This window comes from Cherax quadricarinatus, chromosome 1 (genome assembly GCF_038502225.1).
Source record: "Cherax quadricarinatus isolate ZL_2023a chromosome 1, ASM3850222v1, whole genome shotgun sequence".
NCBI classification, from domain to species: Eukaryota; Metazoa; Arthropoda; class Malacostraca; order Decapoda; family Parastacidae; genus Cherax; species Cherax quadricarinatus.
The window spans coordinates 2,759,164-2,780,537 of NC_091292.1; the positions used below are offsets into that span (position 1 = coordinate 2,759,164).

Genomic DNA, 21,374 nt, shown 5'->3' on the forward strand with positions numbered 1-21,374 from the left:
CCTGCCCATCTGGTGCATGATGGGAAAAACAAAATTGTTACTAGTGTATGGTTTAAAATAGCAAATTTGAGGTTTTTTTTTCAGATGGTATTTATGATTTTAATGGCTGTTTATTGGTATCGTTTGATAGAATGGAAGACTTGCTACTGAAATTGAGATGATTTTGATTGGTTTCAGGACTGGAAGTTGTTTTAGTGCAAATAACCAAATTTGTTTCAAAGAAAAGATGAAAGCGACACCAGCTTTTCTTAAATCCATTTCACATTGATCTTTTTATCTAATACAATAAATCGTCTCATAATGTGAGGGATGTTTCCTGAAAACTAGCCCCATATGGAAATTGGTAGTATGTGAAGTGAATAACAAGAAATATAGTAGGTACTATGTTCCAAAGACCTCCAAATTTTAAAAAAAAATTTACTAGGTACAAATTACTGAAGTTTATCTTACCTACATTCTAGCTGTCCTTGCTGTCTGACACAAGTGTGTGGAGTGTTGATATGGCCCTACTGGATAATGTGGATGGCAGTGGTTCTTGTGTTTATGTATATGAAGATATGTCAGTAGCTGATGGTTGTACCTTCATGCTCAAGTATTCTGTAATGCATCTTTGGTCTGTTTTACCCTGCATTATTGACCCCTTTTTGCTAAGTCACAATCTGCACAACTCACTGCATAAGTTCTTATTGTCTTCTTACTGTCTCTCTTGGATTACCTCAGACCAAAAGTGATGGCAGTCTGCATCATACATACGCCACCTCTAAGGTGGCATGGGTGGTAGTGGGCAAGGGGCGGAGCTATGCCTTTCCATCGCTAGATCTTAGGCCTAACTTGGGTAGGAGGGAAAAAATTTCATGGACCATAGTATCCTAATTTTGCCCATAACATGATGATTCTATACTTAAGGAATGCATTAACAAGGTTTATTCATGCACTATGCAATTCTGGATGCACTGCTTATACAAAATTGCAATATGCAGTATTACTTTATAAGAGAATTTACTGTATGTATGGGGAAAGTGAACAGTGATTTGATATTTGGATACGTTTACCCTGGTAAACATCTTACTTCCAAAAAGGGGTTAGCAGATGTTGAGGAGCGAGGGGTGCGATCATAAGGCTGGAACCCAGTGTATTTTCTCACAAGAAGATTCTCCAACTCTGACATAACCTATCAAGGAAAAAACATTGCATATTAAAATTTTACAATAAAAATGCAAAAAAATATATACAGTATATATTCCATGGGGAAGTGGAACAGAATTCTTCCTCCGTATGCCATGCGTGTTGTAAGAGGTGACTAAAATGCCGGGAGCAAGGGGCTGGTAACCCCTTCTCCCGTATAAATTACTAAATTTAAAAAGAGAAACTTTAGTTTTTCCTTTAGGGCCGCCCTTCCTTGGTGGGATACGGCCGGTTTGTTGAAAAAAAAAAAAAAGTATATATAACATTTAATACATTAACCATTGAGAACATGCACAAATATACATGGATAACAGATACAACACGTTATGGAAAATATAATTCCAGAACGGTAAATATAGTAGAGCCCCCGTATCCACAGGTTCAGTTTCCACAGTTTCAGTTATCCGCAGTTCATTGTAGCCAGAATATATTAAGAGGGGAGCAGAATTCAACTAGGAAACATTTTTATAATAGTCCAATTTCAATTATTTTTTTTATTTTAAATTAAGAAGGTGGTCCAAAACGTATACCAGAAGTTCCACAAAGTTTGCCAAAAAATAAGATAAAAAAATAAAAAAATTATTTTGGATATGACAACACCTTGGTAAAGTTTGTGCTAAATTGAAAATGTTTAGGATGTTGTAGTTGACATTACATGAACAAAGGCTAAAGATGAACTGTATAGAAGGAATTGAATGACATATCAATATTTTTTTTTTTTTTTTCAACAAGTTGGCCGTCTCCCACCGAGGCAGGGTGACCCAAAAAAAGAAAGAAAATCCCCAAAAAGAAAATACTTTCATCATCATTCAACACTTTCACCACACTCACACATTATCACTGCTTTTGCAGAGGTGCCCAGAATACAACAGTTTAGAAGCATATACGTATAGAGATACACAACATATCCCTCCAAACTGCCAATATCCCAAACCACTCAATATGTTCCCCCAAAATTTAAATTTGTTTGATCTATATTTTTGGTATTTTAAAATAAATAAAACATAAGCAGTAAAGTCTATTATAAATTCCCTTCGTAGGGCTGTAAAACCATGATTCCTAAATAATGTGTGCGTAAGAATCATAATAATGTATTCATAAATAACAAAGAAGACGATTTTGCTAACAGGAGAATAACTTACTTTTCAGAAAAACAATAAAATATTATTTATAGATACATAATGTCGTGTGACAATAATCTTTTGTTCCTCAATTTCTCCCCAGTATAAATGACCTATTTTCCACCAATTCTATTCCTAAACTTATTATGATTATTATCATAATATAATAATACAGCCTCTCCTCACTTAACGACGGAGGTCCGTTCCTAAGCTACGCCAGTAAATGAATTCATCACTACGCAAGAAGCACACTACAGTGGACCCTCGACCAACGATATTAATCCGTTCCTGAGAGCTCATCGTTAGTCGAAATAATCGTTAGCCGAGTTAATTTTCCCCATAAGAAATAATGGAAATCAAATTAATCCGTTCTTGACACCCAAAAGTATGAAAAAAAAAAATTTTTACCACATGAAATATTAATTTTAATACACACAAATTGAAGAAGACATATACAATTACATGACACTTACCTTTATTGAAGATCTGGTGATGATTGATGGGATAGGAGGGGAGTGTGTGGATGGGGTTAGTGTTTAGAAGGGAAATCCCCTTCCATTAGGACTTGAGGTGGCAAGTCCTTTTCTGGGGTTACTTCCCTTCTTTTAATGCCACTAGGACCAGCTTGAGAGTCACTGGACTTCTGTCGCACAACATATCTGTCCACAGAGGCCTGTACCTCTCGTTCCTGTATGACATTCCTAAAGTGGTTCACAACAGTGTCATTGTACAGGTTCCAACACGGCTTGCAGTAGCTGTCTGAGGGTGATTTTCATCAAAAAAGGTTTGCACTTTAAGCCACATTGCACACATTTCCTTAATCTTTGAAGTAGACAACTTCTTCAATTTCTCTATCCCCTCCTCCGGAGCAGTTCCCTCAGGTCTGGCCTCTTGCTGTTGAAGATGATCTTGCAGCTCATCAGTGGTTAGTTCTTCATTGTCCTCCTCCACCGACTCTTCCACATCCTCCCCACTAACCTCCAACCCCAAGGACTTCCTCAATACCACAATTGATTCCACAACTGGCATAGGCTTCTCAGGGTTAGCCTCAAATCCTTCAAAATCCCTTTTGTCTACACATTCTGGCCACAGTTTCTTCCTAGCAGAGTTCAAGGTCCTCTTAGTCACTTCCTCCCAAGCCTTACCTATAATGTTTACACAAATGAGGATGCTAAAGTGATCTCTCCAAAACTCTCTTAGAGTCAACTGAGTTTCTGAGGTCACTACAAAGCACCTTTCAAACATAGCTTTTGTGTAGAGTTTTTTGAAGTTTGCAATGACTTGCTGGTCCATGGGCTGCATGAGAGGAGTGGAATTAGGAAGCAAAAACTTGACCTTGATGAAGCTCATGTCCCCAGAAAGTCGCTCTGCCAAGTCTGAAGAATGACCAGGAGCATTGTCTAATACCAGGAGGCACTTAAGGTCCAATTTATTTTCCAGGAGGTAATTTTTCACAGTGGGGGCAAATGCATGGTGTAGCCAGTCATAGAAAAAGTCCCTAGTGACCCATGCCTTACTGTTTGCCCTCCACAGCACACACAAATTAGCCTTGAGGACATTGTTTTTCCCAAACACTATGGGAGTTTCAGGGTGATACACCAATAAAGGCTTCACTTTGCAATCACCACTAGCATTAGCACACATCAACAGAGTAAGCCTGTCTTTCATAGGCTTATGTCCTGGGAGTGCCTTTTCCTCCTAAGTAATGTAGGTCCTGCTTGGCATTTTCTTCCAAAACAGGCCTGTTTCGCCACAATTAAACACTTGTTCAGGTTTCAGTCCTTCACTGTCTATGTACTCCTTGAATTCCCTCATATATTTTTCAGCCGCTTTGTGGTCCGAACTGGCAGCCTCACCATGCCTTATCACACTATGTATGCCACTACGATTCTTAAATCTCTCAAACCAACCTTTGCTGGCCTTAAATTCACTCACATCACCACTAGTTGCAGGCATTTTTTTAATTAAATTGTCATGCAACTTCCTAGCCTTTTCACATATGATCGCTTGAGAGATGCTATCTCCTATCTGTTTTTCGTTTATCCACACTAATAGCAGTCACTCAACATCTTCTATCACTTGCGATCTCAGTTTCAAAAACATAGTTGCACCTTTGGCAAGAACAGCTTCCTTGATTGCCGTTTTCTTGGCCACGATAGCAGCGATGGTTGATTGGGGTTTTGTGTACAACCTGGCCAGCTCGGACACACGCACTCCACTTTCATACTTAGCAATGATCTCGTTCTTCATATTCATAGTAACACGCTCATGCACGCTTGCTGGAAGTCCAAGCCCCTCGCCCACAAAACCTCCTTCACCTCCTCCCTCCAACCTTTTCGAGGACAACCCCTACCCCGCCTTCCTTATTATTATTATTATTATTATTATTATTAAGGTAGTAGGTTGGTAGACAGCAACCACCCAGGGAAGTACTACCGTCCTGCCAAATGACTGTGAAACAAAAACCTGTAACTGTTTTGCATGATGGTAGGATTGCTGGTTTCTTTTTCTGTCTCATAAACACGCTAGATAACAGGGATATCTTGCTTCTCCTACTTACACTTTGGTCACACTTCACAGACACGCACATGCATATATATATATACATACATCTAGGTTTTTCTCCTTTTTCTAAATAGCTCTTGTTCTTTTTTATTTCTTCTATTGTCCATGGGGAAGTGGAAAAGAATCTTTCCTCCGTAAGCCATGCGTGTCGTATGAGGCGACTAAAATGCCGGGAGCAATGGGCTAGTAACCCCTTCTCCTGTATACATTTACTAAAAAAGAGAAGAAGAAAAACTTTATAAAACTGGGATGCTTAAATGTGCGTGGATGTAGTGCGGATGACAAGAAACAGATGATTGCTGATGTTATGAATGAAAAGAAGTTGGATGTCCTGGCTCTAAGCGAAACAAAGCTGAAGGGGGTAGGAGAGTTTCAGTGGGGGGAAATAAATGGGATTAAATCTGGAGTATCTGAGAGAGTTAGAGCAAAGGAAGGGGTAGCAGTAATGTTAAATGATCAGTTATGGAAGGAGAAAAGAGAATATGAATGTGTAAATTCAAGAATTATGTGGATTAAAGTAAAGGTTGGATGCAAGAAGTGGGTCATAATAAGCGTGTATGCACCTGGAGAAGAGAGGAATGCAGAGGAGAGAGAGAGATTTTGGGAGATGTTAAGTGAATGTATAGGAGCCTTTGAACCAAGTGAGAGAGTAATTGTGGTAGGGGACCTGAATGCTAAAGTAGGAGAAACTTTTAGAGAGGGTTTGGTAGGTAAGTTTGGGGTGCCAGGTGTAAATGATAATGGGAGCCCTTTGATTGAACTTTGTATAGAAAGGGGTTTAGTTATAGGTAATACATATTTTAAGAAAAAGAGGATAAATAAGTATACACGATATGATGTAGGGCGAAATGACAGTAGTTTGTTGGATTATGTATTGGTAGATAAAAGACTGTTGAGTAGACTTCAGGATGTACATGTTTATAGAGGGGCCACAGATATATCAGATCACTTTCTAGTTGTAGCTACACTGAGAGTAAAAGGTAGATGGGATACAAGGAGAACAGAAGCATCAGGGAAGAGAGAGGTGAAGGTTTATAAACTAAAAGAGGAGGCAGTTAGGGTAAGATATAAACAGCTATTGGAGGATAGATGGGCTAATGAGAGCATAGGCAATGGGGTCGAAGAGGTATGGGGTAGGTTTAAAAATGTAGTGTTAGAGTGTTCAGCAGAAGTTTGTGGTTACAGGAAAGTGGGTGCAGGAGGGAAGAGGAGCGATTGGTGGAATGATGATGTAAAGAGAGTAGTAAGGGAGAAAAAGTTAGCATATGAGAAGATTTTACAAAGTAGAAGTGATGCAAGGAGGGAAGAGTATATGGAGAAAAAGAGAGAGGTTAAGAGAGTGGTGAAGCAATGTAAAAAGAGAGCAAATGAGAGAGTGGGTGAGATGTTATCAACAAATTTTGTTGAAAATAAGAAAAAGTTTTGGAGTGAGATTAACAAGTTAAGAAAGCCTAGAGAACAAATGGATTTGTCAGTTAAAAATAGGAGAGGAGAGTTATTAAATGGAGAGTTAGAGGTATTGGGAAGATGGAGGGAATATTTTGAGGAATTGTTAAATGTTGATGAAGATAGGGAAGCTGTGATTTCGTGTATAGGGCAAGGAGGAATAACATCTTGTAGGAGTGAGGAAGAGCCAGTTGTGAGTGTGGGGGAAGTTCGTGAGGCAGTAGGTAAAATGAAAGGGGGTAAGGCAGCCGGGATTGATGGGATAAAGATAGAAATGTTAAAAGCAGGTGGGGATATAGTTTTGGAGTGGTTGGTGCAATTATTTAATAAATGTATGGAAGAGGGTAAGGTACCTAGGGATTGGCAGAGAGCATGCATAGTTCCTTTGTATAAAGGCAAAGGGGATAAAAGAGAGTGCAAAAATTATAGAGGGATAAGTCTGTTGAGTGTACCTGGTAAAGTGTATGGTAGAGTTATAATTGAAAGAATTAAGAGTAAGACGGAGAACAGGATAGCAGATGAACAAGGAGGCTTTAGGAAAGGTAGGGGGTGTGTGGACCAGGTGTTTACAGTGAAACATATAAGTGAACAGTATTTAGACAAGGCTAAAGAGGTCTTTGTGGCATTTATGGATTTGGAAAAGGCGTATGACAGGGTGGATAGGGGGGCAATGTGGCAGATGTTGCAAGTGTATGGTGTAGGAGGTAGGTTACTGAAAGCAGTGAAGAGTTTTTACGAGGATAGTGAGGCTCAAGTTAGAGTATGTAGGAAAGAGGGAAATTTTTTCCCAGTAAAAGTAGGCCTTAGACAAGGATGTGTGATGTCACCGTGGTTGTTTAATATATTTATAGATGGGGTTGTAAGAGAAGTAAATGCGAGGGTCTTGGCAAGAGGCGTGGAGTTAAAAGATAAAGAATCACACACAAAGTGGGAGTTGTCACAGCTGCTCTTTGCTGATGACACTGTGCTCTTGGGAGATTCTGAAGAGAAGCTGCAGAGATTGGTGGATGAATTTGGTAGGGTGTGCAAAAGAAGAAAATTAAAGGTGAATACAGGAAAGAGTAAGGTTATGAGGATAACAAAAAGATTAGGTGATGAAAGATTGAATATCAGATTGGAGGGAGAGAGTATGGAGGAGGTGAACGTATTCAGATATTTGGGAGTGGACGTGTCAGCGGATGGGTCTATGAAAGATGAGGTGAATCATAGAATTGATGAGGGAAAAAGAGTGAGTGGTGCACTTAGGAGTCTGTGGAGACAAAGAACTTTGTCCTTGGAGGCAAAGAGGGGAATGTATGAGAGTATAGTTTTACCAACGCTCTTATATGGGTGTGAAGCGTGGGTGATGAATGTTGCAGCGAGGAGAAGGCTGGAGGCAGTGGAGATGTCATGTCTGAGGGCAATGTGTGGTGTGAATATAATGCAGAGAATTCGTAGTTTGGAAGTTAGGAGGAGGTGCGGGATTACCAAAACTGTTGTCCAGAGGGCTGAGGAAGGGTTGTTGAGGTGGTTCGGACATGTAGAGAGAATGGAGCGAAACAGAATAACTTCAAGAGTGTATCAGTCTGTAGTGGAAGGAAGGCGGGGTAGGGGTCGGCCTAGGAAAGGTTGGAGGGAGGGGGTAAAGGAGGTTTTGTGTGCGAGGGGCTTGGACTTCCAGCAGGCATGCGTGAGCGTGTTTGATAGGAGTGAATGGAGACAAATGGTTTTTAATACTTGACGTGCTGTTGGAGTGTGAGCAAAGTAACATTTATGAAGGGATTCAGGGAAACCAGCAGGCCGGACTTGAGTCCTGGAGATGGGAAGTACAGTGCCTGCACTCTGAAGGAGGGGTGTTAATGTTGCAGTTTAAAAACTGTAGTGTAAAGCACCCTTCTGGCAAGACAGTGATGGAGTGAATGATGGTGAAAGTTTTTCTTTTTCGGGCCACCCTGCCTTGGTGGGAATCGGCCAGTGTGATAATAATAAAAAAATAATAATAAAAATATTATTAATTATTATTATTATTATTATATACTTCTGTGTATCTAAAACATTGCTGGGACCTATAAATACTTTGTATACATTCCTAGACAATAGTAAATGACCAAGGCAGGTGTAAATGTCCACCTGTCAGTGTGTTTGTGACAATTCCAGTACAATTTCAGTACCTAATATTAGTGTCAGAACAAAGATTGGTTATGAAATGACAAGAACTACTCTAAATTGTAATTATCAGAACATAAAAATTATATAAAATATAAAAATGAGAAAAAAAGGTATATTGTCAACACTTCTGCAAGCGGCAGGACTTGATGTTGCCTCAGGAGAGCATTAACCCTTAAATGGTCCAAACGTATAAATACTTTCACTTGTGCAGCATCCTGAATATTTTGGGAAAGAAAAAAAAATTTATACGTATTTTTTTTTTTTTTTTTTTTTCAACAAGTCGGTCGTCTCCCACCGAGGCAGGGTGACCAAAAAAAAAAAAAAGAAAGAAAATCCCCAAAAAGAAAATACTTTCATCATCATTCAACACTTTCACCACACTCACACATTATCACTGCTTTTGCAGAGGTGCTCAGAATATAACAGTTTAGAAGCATATACGTATAGAGATACACAACACATCCCTCCAAACTGCCAATATCCCATACGTATATATATATATATATATATATATATATATATATATATATATATATATATATATATATATATATATATATATATATACAGGAAGGCCCCGCTTTACGGCGTTTCACTTTACGGCGTTTCACTTTACGGCGTTCCGCTAATACGGACATTTCAAATTATGACCAAAACTCGCTATACGGCTCCCCCCACCTGACTTTCTAATAAGGTCACCGTGCCCCACCCTGTTTGTTAACATTCTCCATGAGCTCAGTAAGCACTAAGTCTCTCCATTTTGTCTGGAAACTCCAAAATTTCAAATGTTTTTAAAAGTTATTTCATATTTTATATATACTCTGATAATTATACTTATGTATACCTGTACCTAAATAAACTTACATACATCGAGTCATTTAAATGTCGTATATTACGTTAATATACACATTTTCATTAATCCATCCATGATATTTTTTTCAAAATTATATAATAAACACGATGCATAACATATAAATAAGATAAATACACCCCACAGTAGAATAAATAAACATAAATGTGAGCTGTGGTAGCAGACGACTTCCACAAGTGGTGATAATAACAATAGTCACGGAGTCTCATTAAATGTCGTATATTACGGTAATATACACATTTTCATTAATCCAGCCATGATATTTTTTTCAAAATTATATAATAAACACGATGCATAACATATAAATAAGATAAATACACCCCACAGTAGAATAAATAAACATAAATGTGAGATGTGAGCAGACGACTTCCACAAGTGACGCCATAATAACAATAGTCACGGAGTCTCATTAAATGTTGTCACGGAGTCTCATTAAATGTCGTATATTACGGTAATATACACATTTTCATTAATCCATCCATGATATTTTTTTCAAAATTATATAATAAACACGATGCATAACATATAAATAAGATAAATACACCCCACAGTAGAATAAATAAACAAATGTGAGATGTGAGCAGACGACTTGCACAAGTGGTGATAATAACAATACTGAGTCTCATTAAATGTCGTATATTACGGTAATATACACATTTTCATTAATCCATCCATGATATTTTTTTCAAAATTATATAATAAACACGATGCATAACATATAAATAAGATAAATACACCCCACAGTAGAATAAATAAACATAAATGTGAGCTGTGGTAGCAGACGACTTCCACAAGTGGTGATAATAACAATAGTCACGGAGTCTCATTAAATGTCGTATATTACGGTAATATACACATTTTCATTAATCCAGCCATGATATTTTTTTCAAAATTATATAATAAACACGATACATAACATAAAAAGATGATAAATACACCCCACAATAGAATAAATAAACATAAATATAAGATGTGGGAGCCTGGTTTGTTTACATAACTCTGCTTCTGTTACCTCATGTACTCATTCTTTCTCTCTCTCATTTATTCGTTTTATCTCATTTACTTACTCCTGACCCTACATTAAGACTACAAATATTTTAAGGTAAGTAATGAGTGAACTGTATATACATTTTATCGCTCTGGGATGCTTAAATATCATAGAATAGTATGTGTGGGTGGGGTGGCCTGTAAGGTAGCCTGGCTATTACAATACATACCACACTTGATTTCTTACAATAAATACTACTTGTCTCACCCTAGATTAAGACTATAAATATTTTAAGGTAAGTAATGAGTGCACTATGTGTGTATTGTACCTTTTTATTGTTTTTTGATGCCTGGTTCTATTGCTAACTTAATATATGTTAGTGTAAACTTGTTATCTAGTGTTTGTATGCATTTATATGTGGAAAAAAAGGGTGTTCCACTTTACGGCGATTTCCGCTTTATGGCGGTAGCCTGGAACCTAACCCGCCGTATAAGTGGGGCCTTCCTGTATATATATATATATATATATATATATATATATATATATACATGTATATATATATATATTTTTTTATTTTTTTATTATCACACCGGCCGATTCCCACCAAGGCAGGGTGGCCCGAAAAAGAAAAACTTTCACCATCATTCACTCCATCACTGTCTTGCCAGAAGGGTGCTTTACACTACAGTTTTTAAACTGCAACATTAACACCCCTCCTTCAGAGTGCAGGCACTGTACTTCCCATCTCCAGGACTCAAGTCCGGCCTGCCGGTTTCCCTGAATCCCTTCACAAATGTTACCTTGCTCACACTCCAACAGCACGTCAAGTATTAAAAACCATTTGTCTCCATTCACTCCTATCAAACACGCTCACGCACGCCTGCTGGAAGTCCAAGCCCCTCGCACACAAAACCTCCTTTACCCCCTCCCTCCAACCCTTCCTAGGCCGACCCCTACCCCGCCTTCCTTCCACTACAGACTGATACACTCTTGAAGTCATTCTGTTTCGCTCCATTCTCTCTACATGTCCGAACCACCTCAACAACCCTTCCTCAGCCCTCTGGACAACAGTTTTGGTAATCCCGCACCTCCTCCTAACTTCCAAACTACGAATCCTCTGCATTATATTCACACCACACATTGCCCTCAGACATGACATCTCCACTGCCTCCAGCCTTCTCCTCGCTGCAACACTCATCACCCACGCTTCACACCCATATAAGAGCGTTGGTAAAACTATACTCTCATACATTCCCCTCTTTGCCTCCAAGGACAAAGTTCTTTGTCTCCACAGACTCCTAAGTGCACCACTCACTCTTTTTCCCTCATCAATTCTATGATTCACCTCATCTTTCATAGACCCATCCGCTGACACGTCCACTCCCAAATATCTGAATACGTTCACCTCCTCCATACTCTCTCCCTCCAATCTGATATTCAATCTTTCATCACCCAATCTTTTTGTTATCCTCATAACCTTACTCTTTCCTGTATTCACCTTTAATTTTCTTCTTTTGCACACCCTACCAAATTCATCCACCAATCTCTGCAACTTCTCCTCAGAATCTCCCAAGAGCACAGTGTCATCAGCAAAGAGCAGCTGTGACAACTCCCACTTTGTGTGTGATTCTTTATCTTTTAACTCCACGCCTCTTGCCAAGACCCTCGCATTTACTTCTCTTACAACCCCATCTATAAATATATTAAACAACCACGGTGACATCACACATCCTTGTCTAAGGCCTACTTTTACTGGGAAAAAATTTCCCAGTAATATATATATATATATATAGAAAAAAAGAGCACAAAGTAGTACTAAGTGGTCCCAGATTTTTTTAATATGGTGCACACTAATTGTTAAGACCCATTCTATGCTAACCAGGCATCTCAGGGCAATGGTGCCAAATTTGGAGGCAGGAAAATTAAAACGTATATATACGTTCGGGGCGTTGCGCACGTGAACGTATATATACGTTTGGACCGTTTAAGGGTTAAGTGCCAACTTCACAGCCTCATATCTCAGTAAATACTGACCCTAATTTTTTTCATTTTAATCCAATAACACTTAAAAAAATGTTCTCTATATTTCTATATAAAAAAAACATTTTTTTTATTTTTCAAAATATTTGGGGCACTGTGCAAAAGAGAATGTATATATACGTTTGGACTATTTACGGGTTAAATTGTGGGTGCTGGCGTTTGTCAATGATTGTGAAGAGAGTGGAGAGTTATGCTGTGGCCCTACTGGGCTGAGATGGATGGTAGAGGTTCTAGTAGTACTAAAATCAATGGTTGTACTGGAGTGTGCATAAATTCTGTAATGGATTTCTGGGCTATTTTACCCAGCAGTACATTATACAGCTGACAGTAAGGTTTCAGCTGCTCTAGAACACTGCTTCTAGATTTGTCAGAGCCCTCTTCAGTGAAAAAGTCTAAGTCAGTAATTCAGTCAAGTCAGTCACATAAGTCTATCAGTAAGTCAGTCAGTCAAATAAGTCAGTCAGTCAAGTCAGTCAGTCATTCATCACACAAACTCGTATATTTACCTCATTCTTTTTGTATAAACTGACACTTCATTAAGGCCATAGGTTCTAGTCTAATACGTACAGTGATCCCTCGATAATCGTCGGGCTTGATAGTCGCCCTTTTCGGAAATCGTCGAGTTATTTTCGTCCAAACATTGGCTCGCAAATGGTCGGTTGACTCGCTAATTGTCGTTCGTCCTGGACGCATACTCACAGCTCTGAGCCGCCTCGGCCTCCCTTCCCAGCCAGTGCGTCATTGTTTACCAGTGAGCGACGGTTCCCTCACTTGTTCATACGAAATATTTCATAATACATGTATTCCATTCATTTTAGTGCTTGCAAGTGCTAAATAAGCTACCATGGCTCCAAAGAAAGCTCCTACTGCCAAGCCTTTGGTAAAGAAGGTGAGAAATACGATTGAATTTAAGAAAAACATCACTGAACAACATGAAAGTGGCGTACATGTGGCCGAACTGGCCAGGATGTATAACAAACCACATACAACCATATCTTCCATCGTGGCAAAGAAAAAGAAAATCAAGGAAGCTGTTGTTGCTTGGAGAAAATTGTGGCCAGACTGTGTCCACAAGAGGGATTTTGAAGGGTTTGTGGCTGACCCTGATGAGCCTAAGTCAGTTGTGAAATCTATTGTGGCACTAGGGACTTCCATGGGGTTGGATGTGAGTTTGGAGGATGTGGAAGAGTTGGTGGAGGACCACAACGAAGAGCTAACCACTGAGGAGCTGCAAGAGCTTCAGCAGGAACAGCAACAGATCGCAGCTCAGAATCTTGCTGTAAAAGAGGAGGAAGAGAGATGGAAGAAGGTGCCTTCTTCAGAAATTAAGGAGATTTTTGAAATGTGGGGAAGGATGGAAAGATATATGGAGAAACATCACCCTGAGAAGGATGTTGCAAGCCATATCGGCAACTTGTACAGTGACAGAGTCTTGGCCCATTTTAGGGAAGTTTTAAAGAGATGCCAGAAACAGCTCTCTGGACACTTTTTTGCGAAACAGGACTCCAGTGATTCCCAAGCTGGTCCTAGTGGCATTAAGAAACAGAGAAGAGAAGTATGTAACCCCAGAAAAGGACTTGGTACCTGAGGTGTTGATGGAAGGGGATTCCCCTTCCAAACAGTAACTAATCCAATCTCTCTCCATCTCCAGTCTTCCATACACTAAGAAGAATTGCCAATAAAGGTAAGTGTTATGCTGTTAATGTTTCATTCATCATGTTCCATTGTATTGTTTATGTACTACATCTATATTTCATGTAAAAAAATTTTTTGTTTTAATACTTCTGGGTGTCAGGAACGGATTAATTGTATTTACATTATTTCTTATGGGGAAAATTTATTAAAAAATCGTCTATTTCAATAATCGTCGCACTTCCAGAAACGGATTAACAACGATAAACGAGAGACCACTGTATCTCTAGAAGGAGAGGAATAAATGGGATTAGGTCAGGGGTTTCAAATAGAGTTAGAGCTAAAGAAGGAGTAGCAATAATGTTGAAGGATAACCTATGGCAGGAAAAGAGGGACTATAAATGTATTAATTCAAGGATTATGTGGAGTAAAATAAAGATTAGATGTGAAAAGTGGGTTATAGTAAGCGTGTATGCACCTGGAGAAGAAAGAAGTGTAGAGGAGAGAGAGAGATTTTGGGAAATGTTGAGTGAATGCGTGGGGAGTTTCGAATCAAGTGTGAGAGTAATGGTGGTTGGGGATTTCAATGCTAAAGTGGGTAAAAATGTTATGGAGGGAGTAGTAGGTAAATTTGGGGTGCCAGGGGTAAATGTAAATGGGGAGCCTTTAATTGAGCTATGTGTAGAAAGAGATTTGGTAATAAGTAATACATATTTTATGAAAAAGAGGACAAATAAATATACAAGGTATGATGTAGCACGTAATGAAAGTAGTTTCTTAGATTATGTATTGGTGAATAAAAGGTTGATGGGTAGGCTCCAGGATGTACATGTTTATAGAGGGGCAACTGATATATCAGATCATTATTTAGTTGTAGCTACAGTTAGAGTAAGAGGTAGATGGGAAAAGAGGAAGGTGGCAACAACAAGTAAGAGCGAGGTGAAAGTGTATAAACTAAGGGAGGAGGAAGTTCGGGTGAGATATAAGCGACTGTTGGCAGAAAGGTGGGCTAGTGCAAAGATGAGTAGTGGGGGGGTTGAAGAGGGTTGGAATAGTTTTAAAAATGCAGTATTAGAATGTGGGGCAGAAGTTTGTGGTTATAGGAGGGAGGGGGCAGGTGGAAAGAGGAGTGATTGGTGGAATGATGAAGTAAAGGGTGTGATAAAAGAGAAAAAGTTAGCTTATGAGAGGTTTTTACAAAGCAGAAGTGTTATAAGAAGAGCAGAGTATATGGAGAGTAAAAGAAAGGTGAAGAGAGTGGTGAGAGAGTGCAAAAGGAGAGCAGATGATAGAGTGGGAGAGGCACTGTCAAGAAATTTTAATGAAAATAAGAAAAAATTTTGGAGTGAGTTAAACAAGTTAAGAAAGCCTAGGGAAAGTATGGATTTGTCAGTTAAAAACAGAGTAGGGGAGTTAGTAGATGGGGAGAGGAAGGTATTAGGTAGATGGCGAGAATATTTTGAGGAACTTTTAAATGTTGAGGAAGAAAGGGAGGCGGTAATTTCATGCACTGGCCAGGGAGGTATACCATCTTTTAGGAGTGAAGAAGAGCAGAATGTAAGTGTGGTGGAGGTACGTGAGGTATTACGTAGAATGAAAGGGGGTAAAGCAGCTGGAACTGATGGGATCATGACAGAAATGTTAAAAGCAGGGGGGTTTACAGTGTTGGAGTGGTTGGTACTTTTGTTTAATAAATGTATGAAAGAGGGGAAGGTACCTAGGGATTGGCAGAGAGCATGTATAGTCCCTTTATATAAAGGGAAAGGGGACAAAAGAGATTATAAAAATTATAGAGGAATAAGTTTATTGAGTATACCAGGAAAAGTGTATGGTAGGGTTATAATTGAAAGAATTAGAGGCAAGACAGAATGTAGGATTGCGGATGAGCAAGGTTTCAGAGTGGGTAGGGGATGTGTAGATCAAGTGTTTACATTGAAGCATATATGTGAACAGTATTTAGATAAAGGTAGCGAAGTTTTTATTGCATTTATGGATTTAGAAAAGGTATGGGAGCAATGTGGCAGATGTTGCAAGTATATGGAATAGGTGGTAAGTTACTAAATGCTGTAAAGAGTTTTTATGAGGATAGTGAGGCTCAGGTTAGGGTGTGTAGAAGAGAGGGAGACTACTTCCCGGTAAAAGTAGGACTTAGACAGGGATGTGTAATGTCACCATAGTTGTTTAATATATTTATAGATGGGGTTGTAAAAGAAGTAAATGCTAGGGTGTTCGGGAGAGGGGTGGGATTAAATTATGGGGAATCAAATTCAATATGGGAATTAACACAGTTACTTTTTGCTGATGATACTGTGCTTATGGGAGATTCTAAAGAAAAATTGCAAAGGTTAGTGGATGAGTTTGGGAATGTGTGTAAAGGTAGAAAGTTGAAAGTGAACATAGAAAAGAGTAAGGTGATGAGGGTATCAAATCATTTAGATAAAGAAAAATAGGATATCAAATTGGGGAGGAGTAGTATGGAAGAAGGGAATGTTTTCAGATACATGGGAGTTGACGTGTCGGCGGATGGATTTATGAAGGATGAGGTTAATCATAGAATTGATGAGGGAAAAAAGGTGAGTGGTGCATTGAGGTATATGTGGAGTCAAAAAACGTTATCTATGGAGGCAAAGAAGGGAATGTATGAAAGTATAGTAGTACCAACACTCTTATATGGGTGTGAAGCTTGGGTGGTAAATGCAGCAGCGAGGAGACAGTTGGAGGCAGTGGAGATGTCCTGTCTAAGGGCAATGTGTGGTGTAAATATTATGCAGAAAATTCGGAGTGTGGAAATTAGGAAAAGGTGTGGAGTTAATAAAAGTATTAGTCAGAGGGCAGAAGAGGGGTTGTTGAGGTGGTTTGGTCATTTAGAGAGAATGGATCAAAGTAGAATGACATGGAAAGCATATAAATCTATAGGGGAAGGAAGGCGAGGTAGGGGTCGTCCTCGAAAGGGTTGGAGAGAGGGGGTAAAGGAGGTTTTGTGGGCAAGGGGCTTGGACTTCCAGCAAGCGTGTTAGACAGGAGTGAATGGAGACGAATGGTACTTGGGACCTGACGATCTGTTGGAGTGTGAGCAGGGTAATATTTAGTGAAGGGATTCAGGGAAACCGGTTATTTTCATATAGTCGGACTTGAGTCCTGGAAATGGGAAGTACAATGCCTGCACTTTAAAGGAGGGGTTTGGGATATTGGCAGTTTGGAGGGATACGTTGTGTATCTTTATACGTATATGCTTATAAACTGTTGTATTCTGAGCACCTCTGCAAAAACAGTGATTATGTATGAGTGTGGTGAAAGTGTTGAATGATGATGAAAGCATTTTCTTTTTGGGGATTTTCTTTCTTTTTTGGGTCACCCTGCCTTGGTGGGAGACGGCCGACTTGTTGAAAAAAAAAAAATCATATCCCTCCTAATTCTATGCCTTTCTAGAGAGTGCATGTTTAGAGCCCTCAGTCTATCCTCATAGGGAAGATTTCTGATACATGGGATCAACTTTGTCATCCTCCTTTGTATGTTTTCCAGTGCATTTATATCCATTCTGTAATACGGTGACCAGAACTGTGCAGCATAATCTAAATGAGGCCTAACCAAAGATATATAGAGTTGAAGAACAACCTGAATACTTCTATTATTTATACTTCTTGCTATGAAGCCAAGGATTCTGTTAGCTTTACTGCAAACGCTAATGCACTGTTGTCTTGGTTTTAGATTACTACTAACCAGAACTCCTAAATCCTTTTCGAAATCCATAATATTAACTGTCCAAACGTAGATCTACGTTTTTTTCAACATTTGAAAGTATGTAAAAAAACGTAGATCTTTTGTTTTTTACTTTTGAAAACGTGTAAAAAAAACTTTGAGCAACATTTTTTTGTTATATTTGAAAATATGTAAAAAAATGTAGATCTACTTTTGGAGCACTACGCATGTAAATGTAGATCTGGTTGGACAGTTTAAGGGTTAAATCAACCTGGAGTGCTCTAATGTCCTCATTAGAATGAATTGAACGGCCTATTTTGGTGTCATCAGCAAATTTGTTTATGTCGCTATTTATTCCTTCATAAATAACAAAAAAAGGCACAATACCGTGACTGGAACCTGGAACCTTTCTTGGTACTTTTTCTCCTGCCCACCTCCGTCACTCTCATGACTTCATTGAACAGGTTCGCTCTCTCACAACCTGTAAGATGCTTAGTCTTGACGTTGAGTCCCTCTTCACCAATGTCCCTCTTGATGATGTCCTTGATTTCCTTAGAGAGAAGGCCCATGAAGGGTTTCTTCATCTCCCTATACCTACTGATGTCTTTCTTGATCTTATCCACCTCTGTGTGGACTCTAACTCCTTTTCCTTCCAAGGGAAATATTATTCTCAAACCTTCGGTGTCGCTATGGGCTCCTCTCTCTCCTGTCCTTGCTAATCTTTACATGGAATACTTCGAGACTGTTCTTCTTCCTACCCTCGATGTGCAACCTTCACTCTGGCTCCGCTATGTGGATGACATCTTTGCTCTGTGGCCTCATGACTCCAGTCTCTTCCAACCTTTCCTTGAAGCTCTTAATAATCTTGCCCCTTCCATTAAGTTTAAAGCTGAATGGGAATCTAATTCCTTGCTTCCTTTCCTTGATGTCCATGTCCACCGCTCAGATACAGGTTTTCCCTTTTCCGTTTACCGAAAACCTATGCACAGTGGCATGTACATTCACTACTTTTCCTATCATGCTTCCCCTGTCAAGAAAAGTGTTCTTATCTCCTTCTTTCTCCGTGCCCTCCGCATCTGTGATTCTCAGTTCCTTCCAGCAGAAATTTCCACCCTTCATAATTCGTTTTCCCATCTTGGCTACCCTTCCCATTTCATAGACTCTGCCCTCTCACGTGCTAAATGCAATTTCTTCTCTCCCAAACTCTCTACTCCTGGGAACTCTTCTATCCTCTGCCTTCCCTACATTTCCGGTCTTTCTAATCTCAACAATTCTCTCCATCCCTTAGACATCAAGCTTACCTTCCGCCAGACTAACACTCTTCGCACTAATCTCGTTCATACCTCTCCTCCCTCTACAGATGTTCCTGGTGTCTACTCTATTTCTTGCTCCTCCTGCCCTCTTCAATACTTTGGAGAAACTGGTCGATCTCTTTCTGACAGACTTAAGGAGCACAAAAATAGTGTTAGGCTTGCCGACACTAACAATGCTCTTTTCTGTCATGTCAGAGATCATAGCCCTCCTATTGACTGGTCTTCTGCTAAAACTGTCTTCCCTACTTCCAACTCGAACAGTCGCCGTCTAGTTGAATCCTCTCTAATACACAACTTTCCTTGTATGAACCTTAGCCCTGGCTTCGTCTCTGTAGATGCATTCCTCTCCCACTACATTGTAAAATGCTCCAAACTTCAGAACACCCGTGACTTAACCTGACTCCTCATTTTTTCTTTTTCTTTTTCTTCTTCTCCCTCTTCCCCTTTCCTCTTTCCTTTTCTCCTCTGGGTTGTCTTTCTCTCTTCTGTCTCGTGTTTCTGTTCCATCTTCATTTATTTCCCACTTCCCCTTTCACGCACCTCTAAGCACTTGCTCTCCCTCAGTGGGCACCTAGCTCTCTTGCAGTACTCCCCTTCCTTTGTATTTGACTGGCTCGTCCTCCTTATTACCCACTTCTACCACTACCACTACTTCTACCTCTTCTACTACTACTGCTACTACAACTACTGATGAAATTAAGACACATGTGTGGCGTCTGGTTGTCTTTGTTGTGGACGTCTACGATAGGGATGCCCGGGTGTTGCGCATGTGTCTTAATTTCATCTTGTTGGTATTATATACCATTCTTGTACTACTACTACTACTACTACTACCTCCACCTCTTCCTGCCTATATATAGCCGTCCTTCTCCACTTCTGGTTAGTGTGACTTTGTCAATGGTCCAAGTCGGACCGAAACGTCGTCGTAGCTTCTCTCTTTTATGTGCGGGTTTTGTGTATTATTCCCTCATCTATGTTCTTTATGTAGATTGTGAACAAGGGACCCAACACTGACCCCTGTGGAACACCGCTTGTGATGTGCCCCCATTCTGATTTCTCCTCATTTATGCAAACTCTCTGCTGCCTATTCGTCAACCATGCCTCAACCCAGGAAAAAATTTCTCCTCCTATTCTGTGTGCCTTAAATTTCCTCAATAGCCTCTGATGTGGAACTCTATCGAAAGCCTTACCGAAGTCCATATACACAATATCATATTCAGTACCATGATCTACCTCCTCAAATATCTTAGTGAAGAAAGTTAGTAAATTCCTAAGATAGGAACGCCGCTTTGTAAAACCGTGCTGAGATTCATTAATCAATTTATGCCTTTTGAGATGGCTACGAACTGCTTCGGCAGTTATTGATTCCATAAATTTTCCCACTATGGAGGTCAGGCTTATTGGTCTATAGTTCAAAGCTAAGGACCTGTCACCTGCCTTGTAAATAGGTATTACATTTGCCATTTTCCATTTGTCAGGCACTATGCCAGTTTGTAGTGATATGTTGAGAAGATTAGCCAAAGATATGCTAAGTTCCTCTTTACATTCCTTTAACACCATTGCAAACAGTTCATCAGGGCCTGAGGATTTGTTAGCTTTTAATTTCTCTATTTGTCTGAGGACCATGTCACTAGTTACCACAATCGTGCAGAGTTTATTATCGTCCTGTTCTACATAATCTATTATTTCTGGAATTTTGCTAGTAAAAACTGAGAGGAAGTAAGAATTGAAAATTTCACACATATCCTTATCATTGTCAGTGATCTGACCTGAGTTACTCTTAAGTGGACCTATCTTGTCCCTAATCTTACTTCTGTATACCTGAAAGAACCCTTTTGGGCTAGTCTTCGAATTTCTTGCGACCTTAGCCTCATAATCCCTTTTTGTTTTTCTTATTCCTTTTTTATTTCTCTCTTTAATTGAATATATTGATTTCTTAACTGCCCCTCCCCTCTTTTGATATGCCTATATATGCCTCTCTTTTGACCAATGAGATGTTTTAATCTATTGTTCATCCATTTGGGATCATTTTTGTTAGATCTAATTTCCCTACTCGGAACAAAAGTTGTCTGGGCAGCTAGAACTATGCTCTGAAAAACGTCATATTGGCAACCAACACCAGCTACCTGACCCATAGTCAGGACATCCCAATTTAGCCCACCCAGGTAATTTTTCAGTCCCATGAAATCGGCCAAGCGAAAGTCTAGGACAGAGACTTGATTGCAGTTATCCGGGTAACTCCATGATACTATATTGAAACTAAGTGATTTGTGATCACTTTTCCCTAGCTCATCATTAACCTCAAGATTATTAACTAGTGATTCTTTGTTGGCAAGAACCAAGTCAAGTAGATTGTTTCCTCTAGT

At 39.4% G+C, this 21,374-nt stretch overlaps 1 protein-coding gene across 3 annotated transcripts in view; it reads right to left on the reverse strand.

Annotated features, from left to right (window-relative positions):
* Vps53 (vacuolar protein sorting 53) overlaps positions 1-21,374 on the reverse strand; it is a 236,088-nt gene that overhangs the window by 117,971 nt on the left and 96,743 nt on the right. For all 3 annotated transcript variants that reach the window (XM_070083203.1, XM_070083262.1, XM_070083315.1), the window contains one exon: positions 1,070-1,171. In XM_070083203.1, coding sequence (XP_069939304.1) covers positions 1,070-1,171 — 102 coding nt within the window. The remainder of the gene's footprint in view (positions 1-1,069; positions 1,172-21,374) is intronic.